Source organism: Antedon mediterranea, chromosome 6 (assembly GCF_964355755.1).
Source record: "Antedon mediterranea chromosome 6, ecAntMedi1.1, whole genome shotgun sequence".
NCBI classification, from domain to species: domain Eukaryota; kingdom Metazoa; phylum Echinodermata; class Crinoidea; order Comatulida; family Antedonidae; genus Antedon; species Antedon mediterranea.
In genome coordinates, this window is record NC_092675.1 from 22,799,428 (window position 1) to 22,817,110 (window position 17,683).

Consider the following 17,683-nt stretch of genomic DNA (forward strand, 5'->3'; position numbering starts at 1 on the left):
GCATAGCTTGTTCAATGCTAATTCGTCAAACGTTACTTATTTCACTTTTTTTGGTAAATTATCTAAAAATCACTTAAAAATCGGGGCTCGTCCGGATATTGAACCCGGGGCCTCTCGCACCCAAAGCGAGAATCATGCCACTAGACCAACGAGCCGATCTATCAGAATCAAAAAGGATATGGAAATTACCGTGGTCTGTGCCGAGTTGTTTAATACATGTCGAATAAATACGTTGTTCAATGCTCATTCGTAAATCCTTACTTATTTCACTTTTTCGGTAAATTATTGAAAAATCACTTTAAAAAAGGGCTCGTCCGGGAATTGAACCCGGGGCCTCTCGCACCCAAAGCGAGAATCATGCCACTAGACCAACGAGCCAATATATTACAAAGCGAAAGGATATGGAAATTACTGGTCTGTGCCGAGCTTAATACATGTAGAATAAATACGTTGTTCAATGCTAATTCGTCAAACGTTACTTATTTCACTTTTTTTGGTAAATTATCTGAAAATCACGTAAAAAACGGGGCTCGTCCGGGAATTGAACAGGGGCCTCTCGCACCCAAAGCTAGAATCATGCCACTGGACCAACGTGCCGATCTATCAGAATTAAAAAGGATATGGAAATTACTGGTCTGTGCCGAGTTTAATACATGTAGAATAAATACGTTGTTCAATGCTCATTCGTCAAACGTTACTTAATTCACTTTTTTTGTTAAATTATTTTAAAATCACGTAAAAAAGGGGGATCGTCAGGTAATTGAACCCGGGGCCTGTCGCACCCAAAGCGAGAATCATGCCACTAGACCAACGAGCCGATCTATCAGAATCAAAAAAGGATATGGAAATTATTTTGTCTGTGCCGAGTTTAATACATGTAGCATAAATACGTTTTTCAATGCTTTTTCGTCAAACGCTATTTATTTCACTTTTTTTGTTAAATTATTTTAAAATCACGTAAAAAAAGGGGGACCTTCCGGGAATTGAACCCAGGGCCTCTCGCACCCAAAGCGAGAATCATGCCACTAGACCAACGAGCCGATATATTATAACGCGAAAAGATATGGAAATTACTGGTCTGTGCCGAGTTTAATACATGTAGAATAAATACGTTGTTCAATGGTCATTCGTCAAACGTTATTTTATATTTCACTACTTTGGAAAATTATTTAAAATAACTAACTAACGTACGTCTGGGAGTAAATGTCATTGTTGCATAACATTATTATTTTTATTACTGTATTATTCCATATTTTTTCCTGTTAAAATTAAACTTGGAAAGAAAGTTATAATACAGTAAAATGTAATGCATTTAAATCTATCAACATTTTATTTAAACGTATTGATCTCTAGCTTGTGACACTGTCAAGCCATATCGCCGCAATCAATGCGTTACTCATTATTTGTTATTGTGCTAAAAAAGAAATAATAACTATATTCACACTTGAACAATAGGTAATGGTAGATAATGCACTGCATTCATTGATATGATTTAGTTACTGTGATTGTACTGTATTGTGGTTGACAAGACAACGCTTCAAAGTATAGGTCGCGCGACGGTCGCGCTGCTGTAGCTAAAGTTAGTTATAATACTTGAATACAACCTGTTGTTTTTATATTGTTGTATATATATCATTTTTTGTAGAAGGTAAGTTTAAAGACTTAGCCAATGCCTTATTGAGTGAGTTAATTATTTTCTATTACTTTTCTGTTACTTTTCCCCCTGCTCTTGTTTCTCATAAAACGAACCAAACTCGCCGTTTTTAGATGAGATAGTGCTTTTAAAATGGAAATGAATTACCGTATTTATTCGAATAAACGCCCTGCTTTAAATATCCTTCTCCCTAGATAAACTCACCCCCACCCCATATAAGTCATTTGGAATAAATCTCCCTCCCCACCTTCACAAATAAACGCCATGTCTCATGCATATACACAATTTTGAATTATAAAACATTTCTATGTGTAGTAAAATAGACTTCCAATTATCTACAATTTTTATTTACAACATTTTAGGGAGAATGTTGATTATAGCGGGCCCCCGACTAAACCCCTTCTTTGAATAAACGCCTTGCTAAAAACTCTCCTGAACCTGAGCCTCGGGGCGTTTATTCGAATAAATACGGTGATACTGGGAAAAAGCCCACCAACCCCTACCCACCCCACTTTATCTATTCTCTAAGAAGCCTCTCTCTAAATATATTTCAGTGAAGTATAGAGGGCGGAATAGTAGTAAACATGGGAAATATTGCATTTCGGGAAGACAAAATGGCAACTGACGATACAATCGCTGCTCTTGAGACAAGATTAAAATTACTGGAATCCAGAGTTTGGAACAGAAATTCTGACACGAACTATGATGATTCAAAAGTATGTATATTTGTGTATACTATTTATAAAAAATGTGCTATTTAATTGCCCGTGTGTCTAAACTTACGAAAAACGCCCATTTTATTATCGTCAGGCCCAATAATGTCAATGCAGAAGAGTGAGAGTAATGGTCTACCGCGCCACCGCCCGTCGTATGGTGTCGGCCAGTGAACAAACCTTTTGGCATGACCTAGGCCTAGCCACAAACCAAAGCAGTTAAGCTTCAGCACTAAGCCCACACGTCATTTATCCCATGCGCTGTCTGTAACAACCTAGCCTATTCCTAGGCTAGATATTAAATTGACAATTTTTAACAATAAATTAAATATCATTTTTGTATTGCAGTTAGTTGACGACATTCACAACATACGAAAAAGGCTTTACAATGCAGTTCTTGGCAAGGAAAAGATACAGGCAATGTGGAAACGAAGTAAGTAACTTTGAGGGTTTTAACTTTTGAGGGACTGCCATTACTTGTGTTTATAACCAATTATTAAATAAACCATTAAAAATGTACTGTATTAAAACAAAGATATTTATTCTTTAGTCACTTTCATATAAATAAACTTAGACATAAAGTGCAGGCCTTGTCTTTGTAAAATTGTAGGTGTGCTACATACAAATTTACAGATACAGATACAGATTCATTTATTGTCCAAAATATTAATGGAAATTACAGTGCTCATAAACCTTGGCTTGCCTAAAATAAATATAAATATAAAGAAATTCCAGTCCTCAATACACTCAGGGGTGCAGTAGGTGTGCTGTTTATATTTTGGTGGGTAGAAGTAAATCACCCTAACCCTCACCCTCAAAGGCGGTTTAGGAGTGTGTTAGGTGAGTGATCGCACTCACTCACCTCAAAAGAAAAGTCCCTTCTACCGTTTCACTCTCTTTTACAGTATTTAGAAAGACTTTAATATATTTTAATATCATTTTTTAAACTTTTTTTTTTTCAGTGGACGAGTTGAAATTTTGCCTAGACCCTGAATCAATTGAAAAGATGACAATTTTTGAAGATGCAAAAGCTGATATCATTCTCAATGGTAAATATATGTAGACATTGTATGGGTATTATAATTTGATGCCAGAAAGTGGATGCCAGAAAGTTAATTGGTTTTAGAAACTATTTTTACATGTATTATTTGTACTTGGCCCTCGTGAGACAAGTTTTCATATCTAGTGAGAGCCCAGTTATTAAACTGAATATATGCGAATGAATAAAAAACAATGTTCATATTTGTTTTCCACAGAGGAAGGTCACTTAAAGGAACAAGCCAAACAACTGGAACAAGTTGAACAACTCAAATCTATTTTGGACAGCGACCATTTAAAAGGTGCATTTATTCTTTCTACATGAATAAAATAATACTAGAAAAAAGCAAGGAAAGTTTCCTTAATCATGTAATGTTTCCTGAGTTGAAACGTCTCTAATTTATTAACATACAAAATGTTCCTTCAACGCTGGAGGCCTCAGGTGTTTTTAGTCTTTTTCGACATATTATAATGCATGTTTTTTCTTCTGGGCACTGCTAAGGGGCTCCCATAAGCTTTGGGGCCCCTCGGTTTAGCCAGTGAGCGCTCATAGCCGTTATCCCAATGTTAATATATCTACCAACAAGTTGATGTTATGTTGGGGCCTAGGCATAAAAATACTTAAAAATTTTTCTTTTAGTATCTTCAAAATCATCAGATAAACTTCAGCCGCTTATAACAGTACAGGTAGACCAACAGGTAAAATTTATCTTTTCTATTGATTGATATTAAATTGCAATCTGTGATATTTTTATCACTGATAATCAAATTTATATCAAAATGCCATTCCATATACAGTAATTGTCTTGATGGTGATGTCAAATATCAAAATAGTTTTGAAACGTTGACAAAAGAAGTTTAATTAAAATGGATGTTCTAGTATTGTATGCTCAAATGTTTGTAACAGCAGTTGTACATGTCATAACTAATGATGACATCACAACCACCACTGATGACATCACAACCACCACTGATGACATCACAACCACCTGCACTATAATGTGAATACAGTGCGAAAGGGACAAAGCAATTAAAAAATGATTGTGACTTGATGTTTTGTAGATATTGTTCATTATAATTTTTCCTTTTAGGATAAAGCAGCAAAGTTAGATGAAGAAACCAGACAACTACTTGAAGCCTACAATAATATTGTATCCTTTCTAAAACAATGTAGATATTCTCCAGGTATAAACTATATTTTGATTACAAACATAACATGAATCAAGATTACATTTTGATAGCAGAATAAAGAGAAATTAAAAACGTCCACAGTTCTAATAGCACTAGTGTCATTGGTTGTGTAAGATTGGTGTTTGTTGTGCCATGGTGTGCTCGTACAGTCGGCTTTTGAAGGTTTTTTGGTTACTAGTTGAGCAAATAGTAAATTCCATTTCCCAAAAAATTATTGTTCACCAGATAGGCAGGTTGATCTTTATAAAAGCACTATAGAAATGACAGTGTTATGTTATAGATTGTTTAAACATTAGGCTAAAATTGATGTTTTGTATCCATTTCATATTTTTATACAAATATTATTCTCTCAAAACATTATGATATTATATAATAATATCATCACAAAAATATTTGTTATGTTACAGTTGTTACTTGTTAATAATGACATGTCTTTCTTAACAATCTACCAGATCACCATGGTATCAAAACAGTTTGTATTATGGGATGAAATTATCACAGCACAGGAAATAAAACAAAATCTAAGGAGTAAAGAACATTTATGAAGAGCGCCACCTATTCTATATAAAGAGCACCCCTATTCTCACGAATGAAATAATTATTATGGTGTTAAATAATGTTTAAAAATATTATATGAAACAGGAGCAGACCAATTTGGGGAGACATTATTCCCAATTTTTAATTCAGATTTGCACTTATTTATATTATCATTAGTGCTTGGCAATTTCAATATCTCTTTCTAATAAACAATCAACAGGTGGTATTATTTCACATGTTGAGGGTAAAAAGAACCAAATCCTTGGGAGTAATTTCAGATTTTTTTTTTGCCACAACTAGCTGGGGAGAGGGAGTTTATTTATTTGTACAAAGTAATTTAAAATCTACAACAAATTTTCAATAAACTTACACATCATATTACGAACATTGCTACCTAATCAATTTTTCGAAACTTTCTATTATTTAAAAGTCGAAGATAGTCAAGTCTCGGGTCCATTCTATTGTTGCCACAGATTGATATCTATGAATGGATGATTAGTTGTGAACACGGACGCTAGTTGATCATACCCAGTACGTTTTGATCGTGATTTGATCATTCGGGAAACCACCTCACAAGTTTGTTTTTTACATACCCCATACGTGGTGTACCACAAACTTATATCAACATTATATCAAAAAGATTACCATAATTCGTCAAATTAAAATCTTTCCAACTATTGAATCTATCGGTACTGTATACAGTATATTTAATTATTACAACTATTTATTTGTTATTGTTGTTGGTAGGATTGGTGCTGTCGTAGTATTTGAAAATGTTAATTGTGGTCAACTATTAGTTTTGAAGTAGTAACGTAAATATTTTGTTTTAAATGTTTCAAATATATTGCATATTTATTCAACATTAAAATTGTTTACATAATTTAAACTATATAATAGGAAAATATTTAACACAAACTGCAACAGATTGTATGTACAAAAATAGACGCATACAGTCCCGAGAAATGTAAGATAAGCCCACATTTATCCCGTCACCGGACGGAGTTCGGTCTCGTCTGTACGTATTATCTATTTGTTGGTGCTTTTAGTAGAAATTAGGCCTACGAACAATTTATTTCGTATTCCTAAAAATTTCATTGGGATTTTTACGTATCTTCTGAATTAGATATGCTATCGTCTAGGCATATTTAGTTCATGTTCAAAGGTGATTATGTATTAGAAATAAAGGGAGTTGATATTTTCTCCTATGAGTTCATCTGGGATTGGTTTGTTATTATTATTATGTGATTATTCACATGGGTGGGTTAGGCGTGCAACACAACAACAGATTCGTATTGATTTTATTGATTAATTTACCCAGGGATGAGTAATAGACTGCTATCAATATGTCATGATTTGTTTGTAGCATGGAGTAAAAAATAAGAAGAATAATTATTCTTTACTCCATGTTTGTAGTCAGTAGACTAGGCAGTTTATGATGTTTAAATAAATATATCTACTGTGTGTTAAGTGCCAAGATGTTTTGCTGCTGATTCTGCTCTTTATACTGTATTTTTATCAACTTTTATAAGGCAAACAACATGCATACAATACATTTGGTCAAAGATAATCTACAATGGAAGACTTACTCGAACCATGGCTGAAATAGCACATTAATTAATTCACGTGACACAAGCGTTAAAATTGGTCCATATTAACATTTTAAAATATCTAATTTACGAGCATAATTTTGCATATCTTATATATTATATAACTATATATAAAACATGGATGTTTTACTTTATCTCCATTGAGATCCAGCCACTGATACCCACAGCATTGTCATTTTTCAGTAATTTGCCTTTGGATTTATATTAAAACATATAAATATATAATTCTGTTTGCACTATGGCATGTTACAGATGCGTTCAGATTTTATAATGAATTATGGTGAATCTATTTTGAGATTAAAATGTTTTCATTTTTCCCTTATTCGTTGAGATCTCTCAACTGTCGATGTACATTGCGTTGTACTACTAATCATTAACACGTGCTGACGTCATGGGAATAGAGTATCCGTTTATCAGCCAATAGAAACATAGTTATTATAATATTGTGACGACAGAAGTGATCTTTACGTGTTATTAACGGATGAAATATATCGTCGTTTCAAAATAATTTCCCCGAGTTTAGCAGGTGAATTTAACGCGTGTGTTTAAATATAACTCTGTTTCTAAACATTGTCATATTTTTTAAGACTTAGAAACTCTGAAATTATAATCTGACCTTTCATGTATATATTTTTAGCACTGGTGGCCAGGCATATAATTGAGATATAATTGTAATTACAGTGTTTACTGGACACGAGTCGTCGTTGATGTGATTGGTTATTTCGTAATTTAATGCCCCCGGGAAATGCATTTTCTCAGAAAGTGTGTCATTTTTTCTGTAACAAATTGTCTATAAAAATAATTATGTCTATTAAAGATTATCGTATAACCCCAGCACTGAACTTAATTTAACTTTATTTATGCTTTTTGATGACCAAAAGACCTGTATAGTACTAGTATAGGCCTACTTTATATATTTTATATACACGTTTTATGCCATTTTAACCCTCATTTTTAGTATAGTTTACTATAGGCCTACTTTTTCTTGTATTGCTGAAATGAATGATAGAATGAATATTTAATTATGATATTTGTCACGTGACAGTGGAATGATTAGGAAGGTCCATATCACAACGCTTGATTCCTCAATAAAAAAACTCATAAATAAATAAAAAAAATAAAGCTCATCTGTTCTCCAAAAAAAAGAAGAAGAAATCCACAACATTTCGTTTTGTAGAGTAGGCCTATGTGAGGCATTGTTTAGCCTTATTTCGAATCGCTATTTATATTATTTTCGCGCCGGGCCTTTTTAGGCAGTTTTATTCAAGAGAGGACGGAGGAAATCTAGAAATCTATAGTATCACGCGGAAACTTAAGGTTACTACGGCTGAAAAATGGGTATTTTGAAACTCGGACTGAGCATGCGCAAACCACAAAGCACGTCTGGGAAAAGATGGATGAGATGCAGACAGTAGTAAGACCAGTTCAATAAACTATTTCATTTTAAAATCATAATCTAATAATTTTAATCCCAGACAAAATACCTTTTTGCCCTCGATAAGTTAATTAGTTAAGCACGTGGCCATATTAAAAATAGCTATGACAAATGAATTAAGTTGGCCATTAACTGGAACTCAGCGGACGAGAATAGTACAACAGAAATATATGACCATGGATTGCGGATGTTATTTAATACCACATGAAAATGTTTAATGTGTGTTGATATCTATAATTAAAGTGCGGTGGAGGTTAGCAAAAATACCGCACAGATTGTGAACATTTGAATCCGGTTGATATTATTTCATTATTGTCGAATGCGGATAATGATGACATGAAAAATGTCAAACTATTTTATTTGTTAGATTATTGAATCACGAGTTGTTTTCCAGTGTTCTTTGTATCTCTGTATACTGAGCAAGCCGACCTCTACCTTTATTTATTCAATGGAGAATAATTATACAGAAAAGTTACCGGCTGAGGATGAAACTACAATAGTTCTGCCTACAAAATTAATAATAATATAGGGCCTATATCAATGTTAACGACATTTTGAATCAACAATAATGTGTTAAATAATATGATTTTATGTAATGACATGAGATAATTATGAATGTGATCAAAAGTGGTGTTTTTGCCACAAAAGAGAAAACAAAAATATATGTCAAGTTGTTTTATGTTCAATTGGACAGTGTGCAATATTTTGTTTACTCTCAATCCCTTAGATTCCCTGATTTAGTTAAGTGATAATTGGTAATCGATCAGTGATTATGGTTCGGTTGTTATTTTCTATTAAAGTCTTAATATAGCCACTACTGACGCAAACTGGCAAGCTCTCATTAGCAAACACAAGACATAACGCGCCGAGTCTTCGAACATTGAAAACGTGTATTACGTAGAAGTGACGTAAACCAGTTCATTGTGAAATATCAAAAATAAATGTTCACGTTAATTTTCATCAAAGAATATGATTTTCATGAATTTCAAAATTACAAGACATAATGTTACGTCACGTGCCGAAGCTGTCGGGTTACTGGTCAGCTGAAGGCATACAACATAAAATATTCACTTCAATAATAATTCGACCCCAATAATTCGACCCCAAGTGTGATTCCCCTCCATATACAAAATAAGTGTTCATTAGGCCTATGTGGTGGAACATTCCTCATTTGGGTTATTGAAATCCATTTCTAATTACAGTACAAATGTCGTCATCTTTGGATGGCAGGCCGTTCTATAAATAGCAAGTACATAATATATTTTATATTATAGTGGCTAATTAAAGCCGCATCTTAAGTGCACATCGCGTTGTAACTATAGCAACCGGTTTATGTAAACACATTTTTTCTGTTCGTTCACAAATGACAGAGAATGAGATAGGCCTAACGAAATAAAAGAAATATTAGCATTTAATACAATCATTTTTTTTATGTAGGATAACATGTTCAGATATGTTGTGCTGCGAATACAGTCCCACAACACGGAATACTATACATAACCGGTACATTTTGATAGGATATTGCCTTTTGCTCATGTTTGTAGCCTACCCATAATAATACACACAAATGAAATCTGGGTCTACTGATCATTCAATATATGAATGATCAAGGCCAAAGTAATATGTACGATCATCAACTTATGACAATTTGTATTTTTATTTACTTTATCTAACTAAAATGGGTGAGTGAACTGCGCGGACGTAGTAAACAGCCACTCGTCTGCGAGTCATCATACGACCGCCCTTAAACTTGGTGGCTATCTTACCGGTCAAATCAGACCAAACATAGGCCTACATTTTGTAGGTCACGCCATCTAACAGTTTAAACAGTCGAAATAATTTCCATTTGGAATTGACGACGTCGTATCGGCATGTAGGCTAGGCACTATAAGTTAAAATCTATTAATCTATAACTCATTTATTAATTTATAATTATTTGGACTATAAAGTAATTTATTTTAATTTTAATTTAATCAACTTTGTTTAATGAGGGTGACTCAAAACATGCATGAGGCCCTCAACACTTAAAAAATCGGAACGATAACAAATACAAAAAGACGAGAAAAAGGAAAATAAAAGTAATGTTTTGTATTAAGAAATTATAATATTAAAAAAGAATTTTATCTTGAATAGTCGGTACACTAAAATATATAAATTAAAAACTTTAATGCTATGCGTTTGACCTCCTTTTATATTAGGAGGCATTCATTATTAAAAGGGAAATTCCCGAGTTCGTATGCTTCATTTTCTCATCATAAATTATTCCTGCACTCCCTGAAATTTTAAACCTAAAATCCCATGTAGATAGATATCCCTTTAAGCGGCCAGTTAATTGTTTGGCCTAGTTCAAACTTGTTCTACTAGTAGAGGCTTTATTAAATTATTTACTACAATTTTCCTCGTTTTTTTGTTATTTATCATGGAGCTCCATGTATTTATATTGGCCTACCATACGAGCAAAAAATAATATTCTAAACAAATTAATAAGTACATTGCGACTTGTGATGATGTATGAGTCATGTGGCAGTATGGGAGTTTAGTGACCAGCCACCCACTTATCTCCACGCATGCGGAAATTATTATCATTATTTTGTACAGCTATCATTAATATTATTGTTTTGAACTATTACCGACCTCATTGACATAGTTGCGTAAACACGGAAGTAGCTGCTAGGTTGCGTCACCTGAAGATGGTATGAAACCCGTGATATGATTGGTTAGCATTTACACGTCATTTAGGGGACGTCCCCATTAGTAAGGTATAACAATTCATATGTTTTATAGCTATTTCGGGATTTTTAAAAGAATTTCTTAATATTGAATGTTAATATTAAAAAGTAAAATACGTTGTAATGCAATTTTACAAATGGTTGTATTTATTCACTTTTATTTTGGGGTATTTTTAACGTTCACACGGGCGTTCACACAAACATTCATTGAAATCCCACTTAATACTTTGACCAATCAAATATAGGCTTTCTCCATTCATGGTAATTGTTTAGACATCACTGCTCCGATAAAAATCGCATGCAGTACGTTGGAAGGGAAAGCAGGGTCATCATTACTACAACGGAGTTCTGAACGAGAGGAAGGCACATTCAAAGCAGAAAATAATTCACTGTAGGGCATACGACCGTTGTTTTTAATAGTGAATATTATTCTGTACCGAAGATGAGTGAAATTAATGCTTTGAATATTGCCGTACACGGTTCAGAAGCCGACGAAAAGCTAGCCATGGTGTTGAGCAAAACACCACCACCGCTTGTCCACATCTCCCGGGTGAAAGAGGAGGGACGGGCGGCGACAGATGGGAGTGAAATAGACAGCTTTGATAGCCAGGCTTCCCTATCTGAAAGCGATGATGAACAATTTGTAGATGCTGAAGAAGACCTAAATGTTGCGAATAAAGAGAATGGACTGAAAAAGAATGAAAAACGTGTTAAGAGCGATATTGAAAACAACAACAATAAACCCTGGCAGCCTCCAGACGAGGAACTACAGGAGAAAATTGTAAAACAAGTTGAGTTTTATTTCTCTGACACAAACATAACAAAGGATGCATTTCTTCTGAAGCATGTGAAACGAAATCGTGAAGGTTACGTAAGTTTAAAGCTCATTACTTCTTTTAAAAAAGTAAAGAAATTAACAAAAGACTGGAGAAGTGTTCGCCATAGCCTACAGCAGAGGTCTGTAAGTTTAGTTGTGAATCCAGATGGAAAGAAAGTGAAGCGAAAAGACCCACTACCTGAATATGATGAAACAACACCATCAAGGACCGTTATTGTTGTTAATTTACCATCGCAAAATCCTACCATTGAGAATGTCAATGAATTGTTTAAGGAATGTGGTGAAATCAGCCTTGTACGGATCATTCGTCCAGGAAAGTCCGTCCCCCCAGACATTCGCAAACACATGGGGAAACACTATGATATTGGAAATACTCTGTGTGCACTTGTTGAATTTGAAAAATCTGAGTCTGCGCTGAATGCTGTGAAACTGATGAGCAATGACGATAATTGGCGTACAGGTATGCATGTCACATTGCTTGCCCCAAAGAAAAATAAAAAGGAACCGGGAAAAACAAAAGAGGATGGACAGACCCTCTCACCACAGCAGAGGAGTTTAACGCCAGTTGGCAGTGGTGCAGAATCTGATGGAAGCATGAAAGGGGATGAAAAACGTCGTCGTCGTAGAAATAAAAGAAAAAATCGTGTTGAAGAACTAGTGAATGAGGGCGGGGATAACAGTTCGTCCGAGCCTGAACTTTCACCGTCAACAGATAGACGACAGCAAAGCAAACCAGTAGCCATCCCACAAGCAAGAAGTCCTAATCTTCTAAGCCCAGCCACTACACCAAAATCTAGTCCAGTAAACAGTCCACACAGTAGCCCCCGTGTGCAGAAAAAGAGTATTGGCCGCTCGCCATTAGCTGAAAGCAACCGAGCAAGTCCAAAGAACAGCCCTAAAGGAAGTCCTGAATCAAAATATAAATACAACGATGGATCACCACCTGAAGGAAGCAGTCCGTGGGTGCGAAGACGACGTCTTCTTGCGGCAGAATCCTCACCCGCTGCTGGAAATAGTCCTGTTGGCAGTCCGAAGATGATGCGACATTCTGCGGCTTTGTCTGGTATTATACGCAATCCAAGAGGACCTGATGGAACGCATGGCTTTGCTTGTAGTAAAGGCAGGGGTAAATTTATCTCTGTGTGTTGAGTTTTTCCCTTACTTCAAAGGTGAGGACCTTCTGTATGATACAGTACAGTTTGTTAAGTTTGGATGAACATTCCACATATTTAATTACAGTATATATTTAAAAAAAACCTTAATTATACAGTATTTGTTTACTGTATCATTACACACAACAAAAGCTATATTGTTTCTCAGGGTGCGATATAATTTTTGTTTGTGTCACCTAACAACAATGTGTGTGATAAAAGCATGGATCTTTGCATTAAAATACATGCACATTTATAAATTAATAACTAAAATTAAAACAATGTATTATAATACTTATACGATTTTCTGATCAATGCTTACGTGTACTGTTAGCCTTAATTTGAAACATTTCCATGAATACATTTTATTAACATGAAGAACAGTGTATAATGTACAGGAAATTTTACTAATGCTGTACGCAGTACTTTGTGCTATAAATACTGTTTTACTGTACTTTTATTTAAATATATTTATTACAGTACTGGAAAAAAAATTAATGGAATGTCAAAGCATTAAGAAAATATATACTGTACTGTTGTTTTTTAATCATTATACAGTACTTTGATTTGTTTCCTCTAAGGAAGCCGGATTATCCTATAGTACTGGGAAGTGATATTTGGTACCATGCCATTCTAGTTATCAGGAAATGGGGTTACGTTAGGTCACCTAGAGCAAGTTATATCCTGTTTGGGACATGATATAATAATATATACATGTATAATTGACTAAAGTGGAAGATATTTCCCTATATAAATTAATAGGAATACAGTACAATGATTTATTTTCCCCCATTTTTATGTTATTAATTTATTTAAAAATCTAATTTCTGTTTCTTTATAAATTATGGAGATTATTTATTGTTACATACTGTACTATAATTGATAACAAATTCTATAAAAAAATAATTACAATTTTATTGACTATTTCTACTAATTGATATTACTTTTCAAGTACAGTAATTCAATTTGTATTGTCTAAAACAGAAATACTTTTTACCAAAAATTAAAGTGCTTTTAAAAGTTAAACCCATTTTAGATGAAAAATGTTCACTTATTTGAACCACATGTACTTTACAAGTGACTGACTCATCCCTGTGGTTGAATTAAAACTGAAATTATTCTGGTGGTTTTTTTTTTTTTGAACTACTGTTCACATTTTTATTACAAATCTTTGGATTACTTTTGTACAGATATACACTAATTGTACCCCCAACCAAAACAATTTATAGAAATGTTTAGGCCTATAATTTTAAATATTTCAGGTTTTTTTTTTTTATTTAACAGACTTAATCTGTGACCAAAGACAGTAATAATTGTATGTTTAATTGTAACATTTATTTGATTGCGTTTGTTTCCCAAAATATTAATCGATAGAAGTATGGTACGCCACTGTGCCTTCCTTTATCACTTTTTAGTTATTGCTGTTAATTTTCATAAGAGCAGCTCGGTTTCTTCAGTTGATTTAAAAAAAATTATGATTTTCTATTTTTTGGCATTCTTGTGGCACTATTTAAAGGCCAAGTTCAAGTTTGCATACCACTTTAGTATTATAGAGTATACTTAATACAAAGAGAATAGAAAGAAGTATAGCCTACCCATTCAAATCCCACCTAAAGTACCGTTCAAGGACTATACCATGTTCTATTCCACAACCAGTAAAATAGTGTGAATAAATGCTTTATCAATAACAAGGTTATTAAGCAAACATAATACATTGTAAACTTTAAAAACAGAAAAAATATATTTATTGTTAAGATTGTAGATTTGACTGTGTTGAGATTTGTAAATATTAATATTTAATATTACATAATTTTGTTTTCATTTAATATGATTTATATTGCTTATTTTGTTTGTAACTTAACATTTAATTTGCTACAAATCTAATTAATTATTGCAATTCATTTTCTTATATTTTATATAGTAATAATTTGTAAATTAAAGATTTTTATGGAATGAATGTAAGATGCAAAGCAGATGTGGTATGTTAAAATTTCAAGCAATTTATGTGTGTTTTTTCAAAAGTTACACAAATGAAAGTAAACTGGTTTGTTGATAAAAAGATAATAATTTTAATTAATTGTGATGCTGTATTGATTACTGAGGTATTTATGCCACAAGAGTAAGCATATTTGTATACAGAGTAAAGACTAACATATTCAATTATTATATAACTGACTGGTGTATCAAGATTTGGTATTACTATTTCGTTTTTTTATGTCAATATGCCTAAAGCATTCCAGATAATAAAATTATTTTCTTTTGTTTAAAGCGAAAGAGGCTTGGAATTCTTTGAATATTTCTTGTCTTTGTTCTGAGTGATTATACTGTATATAAAAAGATACTGTAGTTGTGGACTGTAGAATAGTTAAAAACTGTATATTAAACAGTTTTAACTGCGATATAGCTTTATTTTGATAAACTATATAATAGTTTTATTATGACTGTCCAAAAAAACCCGTAATTTCATTTCCGAAAGCATGCGCAAAACACCTTTGAATAGACAACTGAGGCTTGGTTCCCATAGAGACGCAACACAATCACGTAGATGCAACGCAAGCGAGCTGACTACAAATGACAAGCAACAGTTTCCATCGCTTGTGATTGGTCAAAGCTTGACCTTGTGTTAAATTGCGTCTCTCACCAACTTGACCGATCATTATTCGACCTTAGTACTGTTATGTGTTTTGCATGTGACTCAAGCAGACTGACGTACCTTCAAAAACAATATGCATTAAAATCGCAAAACGATAAGAGAGATACATTGAAGAATTAGTTCGGTTCTTTGTAAACATGGAGTAGCCTATGATGTCACTACAAGAGGCCGATATATACCTGACGTCATTGGTCGCTACTGTGATCGTCTGCCGACACAATGAGTATTAACAAGGTGTTTCCCTGATGTGATCTTCAGACCGTGATGATATATGATGGTACAATAATTTAAATTACACTATGCATTTAAACAATGCGCTTATTTCACGAATGGACGTGTGAACACTGAATAGTTGAGTTGGTTCCACAATTTTCCACCATTCCAGACATAACAGTGATGCGGGCTGGATACAGTGTAGGCTTACCTATAATTAATGATTAAGTTGACGTTTAGCTTATAGATATTGGAACGAGCTACTCCAACCAAGAGTATTCAGCTGCAGTTGTTGCAAGAGAAAGATTCGTGACTGAGGCCAACGTCAAAAAAAAGGTTCAGCTCAGCTCGATGAGATTTCCCCCATCTTTAAATAGCGCACGCGACATCATGCACATTATATAAGGCACACAGCGAGGCTGCGAGGAGTGTAGGATATAGAGGTAATTGTAAAACCTGAAACGATTGAGAAAAAACAAGGTGTAATTCGAAACATCTAAAATACTACGCCTACTTTGATGGCGGGGCAGATGAAATAATTTTGTATTAGGCCTACAATATGTATAATAATACAGTCCATCCAAGGAAGTATACTTACCCGGGTTTTAGCTTTTCAGCTTTATTCAATATCTAACCATTGTGACCACCATATGCGCCCTGCCACTCCCCACCGGTGCACTCCCTAATTTTCGCGGCTCAACCTAATTAACAATGTTCCACTTCTCATTGTCCATCAAAAACTAAATATCGGTAATTGGCTTAAATCAGTGAAATTTCATTCTTTCCTAGTTTAAAATTGAAAAGAACGTCCTTTTTTATATATTTTGTAAAAACATTTGAATCTTATATTGTAGGCAACACACATAATGACTAATTCTTTTAGGGCCCATTTCGTTACAGATTAAAATATGCAAAACGTCAATTAGGACGTCTCTTACCATGGAGGTATAAATGCTCTTACTGGAGTTTTAATTCATACTTAGGCTACATCGTCTCTGAATTCGTCGTAGGCAGAAAGTCTTACACAATTCATCTTCGTCGTCTTCTTTGGGTTTTGTTCAAAATCAAGTTTGGCGACGTTCCATCATGATTTCTTTTCTCACAATAAGTATCCTCCCTAATGAGAGTAGCAGAGTTTCATTATTATTGGCGAAGTAGAGTGCTCCCAGAATATTATTAGGCCTACTTTAGAGATTTGCTGAGATGAATGCAAAATTACTCCCGGCAATTAAAATCAGAAAATTAGGTTGGATCGGCCATGCATTTATTTGGCGGTTAATGTTAGAATTTCATTACAGATGAGTGTTTTTTTCATAATGAGATGATTCACTTGGAAGCTGGACCTGCAGCTGTCAATAAACTTAGACTCGAACCTTTTTTTATACCATTTTTAATGAGGGTGATCCATCAAGCAATTGCTGATCATTAGGGACCCTCAGAGGTTCACACGACAAACATATTATACACAAGATGCTCTACATAAACAAATTCTTATTACAAGTCTTTGGGAGTGGAGTTGTAAATGTCATTAGAAAAAATCCTGACATGTGACGGGACTTGTACTCAGGACCCTTGGTGTAGTAGGAGTGGTAGCCAAGCATCATAACCACCAAGCCACAACACTCCAGAGCTCCATTATCTATATAGGCCTATAAATTATGGTTAATATAAGACATAGGCGAGCACAATGCAAAAACTTCGGTATAAATCTCCGCCTTGGGTACCTACCTTATCTATCTCAGATGTACCGCGAAACGTAGATTTGATAACATTAGTTTTCACATCGACGCTATTGTTCCATATTTCTATCTTAGGAAGATATTATAAAGGGTTTTATAAGAAATTTTCTGATTTCAATCGGTAAATTTTAACTCTACGCGCGGTAGAAGTAATTTCCGGGTTCACGGTAAGGTGTTGGTTTCAA

At 34.0% G+C, this 17,683-nt stretch overlaps 2 protein-coding genes and 2 non-coding genes across 4 annotated transcripts; 2 read left to right on the forward strand and 2 right to left on the reverse strand.

The window, feature by feature from the left end:
* Nucleotides 1-83: 83 nt before the first annotated feature.
* Nucleotides 84-155, reverse strand: Trnap-ugg (transfer RNA proline (anticodon UGG)). Its single transcript has one exon. It is a non-coding gene; the product is annotated as a tRNA-Pro (tRNA).
* A 151-nt stretch (nt 156-306) lies between these two features.
* Nucleotides 307-378, reverse strand: Trnap-ugg (transfer RNA proline (anticodon UGG)). The gene has a single exon. It is a non-coding gene; the product is annotated as a tRNA-Pro (tRNA).
* Nucleotides 379-2,221: 1,843 nt separating this feature from the next.
* Nucleotides 2,222-6,622, forward strand: LOC140051223 (dynactin subunit 3-like). The gene is made up of 7 exons (XM_072096356.1): nt 2,222-2,370; nt 2,716-2,800; nt 3,330-3,416; nt 3,624-3,707; nt 4,046-4,104; nt 4,497-4,556; nt 5,049-6,622. Exons 1-7 carry the CDS (start codon nt 2,239-2,241, stop codon nt 5,139-5,141), a joined length of 600 nt encoding a protein of 199 aa, XP_071952457.1. The 5' UTR covers nt 2,222-2,238; the 3' UTR covers nt 5,142-6,622.
* Nucleotides 6,623-11,213: 4,591 nt separating this feature from the next.
* LOC140051468 (la-related protein 6-like) lies at nt 11,214-15,178 on the forward strand. Its single transcript, XM_072096690.1, has one exon. The coding sequence runs from the start codon at nt 11,347-11,349 to the stop codon at nt 12,889-12,891; it is 1,545 nt and encodes a 514-aa protein (XP_071952791.1). The 5' UTR covers nt 11,214-11,346; the 3' UTR covers nt 12,892-15,178.
* The last annotated feature ends 2,505 nt before the right edge of the window (nt 15,179-17,683 follow it).